This window comes from Chionomys nivalis, chromosome 7, assembly GCF_950005125.1.
Source record: "Chionomys nivalis chromosome 7, mChiNiv1.1, whole genome shotgun sequence".
Taxonomy (NCBI): Eukaryota; Metazoa; Chordata; class Mammalia; order Rodentia; family Cricetidae; genus Chionomys; species Chionomys nivalis.
Window position 1 is genome coordinate 31626966 of NC_080092.1, and position 2956 is coordinate 31629921.

A 2956-nucleotide genomic window follows, 5' to 3' on the forward strand; every position below is an offset into this window, starting at 1 on the left:
GAGGAAGGAGTAACAACAATTAAAGAAAAAGAAAGGCTATAGATTTGAAAGAGAACAAGAGACTTACATGGATGGGGGCAGGGGGAAATGGAAAACTCAACAGAACTATACAGAGTGGCAACTCAAAATATGTGATCTTGATGCATTTAGGAATAATTAATTCATGTTCTCTATAGGAAACCTTGAGTTGTGTTGTATTTGTGCAGGTGGGAGACCATGGAAAGCCTGAACACCAGTTCAGAAGAGGGCTTCCTGCTGCTGGGCTTCTCAGACTGGCCTCACCTAGAACCTGTCTTTTTTGCCTTCATCTCTGTTCTCTACTCTCTGACTCTCTTCGGCAACACTGTGATCATCATTCTGTCACGACTGGACGTTCGCCTGCACACACCCATGTACTACTTCCTCTCCCACCTCTCCTTCCTGGACCTCTGCTACACCGCCAGCACTGTGCCCCAGCTGCTGGTCAACCTCTCTGGACTCGACAGGACCATCAGCTTTGCAAGGTGTGTGGCCCAACTCTGCATAGTGCTCTCACTGGGAGGAACTGAGTGTGTGCTTTTGGTGACAATGGCTATCGACCGCTATGCCGCCGTGTGTCGCCCACTCCACTACACAACCATTATGCATCCCCTTCTCTGCAGGGCGTTGGTTATATTCTCCTGGGTGGGAGGACTCGTGAACTCTCTGATCCAGACAAGCCTCGTGATGGCCATGCCCCTCTGTGGACAGCAGCTGAACCACTTCTTCTGCGAGCTGCCTGTTCTCCTCAAGTTGGCCTGTGAGGACACGGAAGGGACAGAGGCCAATCTGTTTGTGGCCCGGGTCATTATCTTAGTCTGTCCTTTAGTGCTAATTCTGGGCTCCTATGCCCACATTGCCAGGGCAGTGCTGAACATCAAGTCAATGGCTGGTCGCAGAAAGGCTTTTGGGACGTGTGCGTCTCACCTCATTGTGGTTACCCTGTTTTATGGCTCAGCCATCTCCACCTACCTCCAACCTGTCCACAGGTATTCTGAGAGGGAGGGAAAGTTTCTTGCCCTTTTTTATACAGTAGTCACCCCCATGCTCAACCCTCTGATTTATACCCTGAGGAACAAGGATGTGAAGGGGGCTCTGTGGAAGGTACTAGGGAGAAGCACAGACTCCAGGTAGAAGGGGAGCTGTGAAGTAATAAAATGTGTGTGATAACATTCATATTCTGAAACACATTCTATGCTTGGACCAAGAGCCTTTAATCACTAGAAAATCCCCCTCGCCAAACTTCGTAGTTTCATCTTTTTTCTTGTCTGGAAGTTGGAAGTGGTGACCTCAGGAAAACCACTCTTGTGTTTAGAGGCATCGTGCAAGGTGTTGATTCATATTTTAACTTTCCAAAGGATTGAGTTTTAGAATAAGATGCAGTGATCCTTCTGGAGTGAATGGACATGGTGTTTAGGCACAGCTTCTAGTGAGAGAAGCTCAAATCAGAATAGCAACACTTTCCCAAATCCACATTCCTGATGTCATGCCATGCAGATAGCTGTCTGCTGAGACACTGAACAAGAGTGCTCATATCTTCATAAAAAAGTGCCCCTGGCCATGTCTGCGCTCATCTCCAGCCATTTCTGCTGTCTTTTATGGTGGCTACTCTTCTACAGAATATGTATCAATTAAGGAAAATATGAACAGAGGTACTCTATGAAGTATATCAAGATTCACATGTGATCTGATTCTAATTACTTAGAAAAAAGACAGAAGCATTGGAGTGATGTGGAAAGAAGGGCAGGAGGCAAGAGCATCTCACCATCAACTACGCTGCTGTTGGGCTGCAGGGTGTGAAGCAGAAGGTGCTTTCTCTTCAACTTCTATATCTACAGCACTATTCATCACAGCGAAAATAAGGTGCAATTGGATGTCCATCAATGGTTGAGTGCACAGAGAAAATGTGGTGTATATAGGCAAGGAAATGTCAATTGATCATAAAAAGAATGAAGTCCTGATATGTTCAGCAACATGGTTAGAACTGGATGACATTACAGTAAGTGAAACAAGCAAGATAGACGCGCGGTGGTGGCGCACGCCTTTAATCCCAGCACTTGGGAGGCAGAGGCAGGCAGATCTCTGTGAGTTCAAGACCAGCCTGGTCTACAAGTTCTAGGACAGGCTCCAAAACCACAGAGAAACCCTGTCTCGAAAAACCAAAAAAAAAAAAAAAACAAGCAAGACAGAGACAGTCAGATACCAGGGCTTCTTAGTCACACAGTGACACTTACAAAGCTGACGTCATAGATGTTACTGGAAGCCTGTCAGGGTAAAGGTGAGATGAGAGAGGAACTAGTTGACTGATCGGTAAAATGTCCTTGTGTGGGTAAACACATTCTCATCTTCTATGTCCCAGAAATATGACTACATTTCAAACAATTCATTATATATTTCAAAATTATAGAAGAGTCTCAACACATAGAAAAAACAAAAGTTTTGAGTCCATAACAATGCAAATTACTCTGATTAGGTTATTACATACGGCATGCATGTTCGAATTATTATGCTATATCCTATAGTTGTGCACATCATCATATGTAAATTTAAAAGAAATGTGAAAGTAGAAATTATACATAAAAGTGCTTTCCATGTGAAAAGGAAGAAAATAGAGAAGAACCAAACATAAAAACAATATACCTAGAGAGATGATATAGGAAAAAATGTGACGAAATAGTGGCATGGTGGGAAGGAGAGAAGAAAGAGGGAAGGAGAAAGAGAGAGAGAGAGAGAGAGAGAGAGAGAGAGAGAATATACTAGTGACAGTTGTATGAAGTCCAAACGATTCTCGGCTAAAGGATAAGAAAAGGTGGCTACCTAGAGTTTCCCAGGGTCATTTCACCCATGTATTTAGCAATGATTTATTGCACAGGTATGGATACTGGAGTAAGAGCAAGAGGGTTATTAGGATCTTTCAGTCTTCATTGGCTCACATTTG

The 2956-nt window shown here is 44.0% G+C and overlaps 1 protein-coding gene across 1 annotated transcript; it reads left to right on the forward strand.

The window, feature by feature from the left end:
* The first annotated feature begins 216 nt into the window (after nucleotides 1-216).
* Nucleotides 217-1152, forward strand: LOC130877904 (olfactory receptor 2Y1-like). Its single transcript, XM_057775550.1, has one exon. It carries the CDS (start codon nucleotides 217-219, stop codon nucleotides 1150-1152), a length of 936 nt encoding a protein of 311 aa, XP_057631533.1.
* The last annotated feature ends 1804 nt before the right edge of the window (nucleotides 1153-2956 follow it).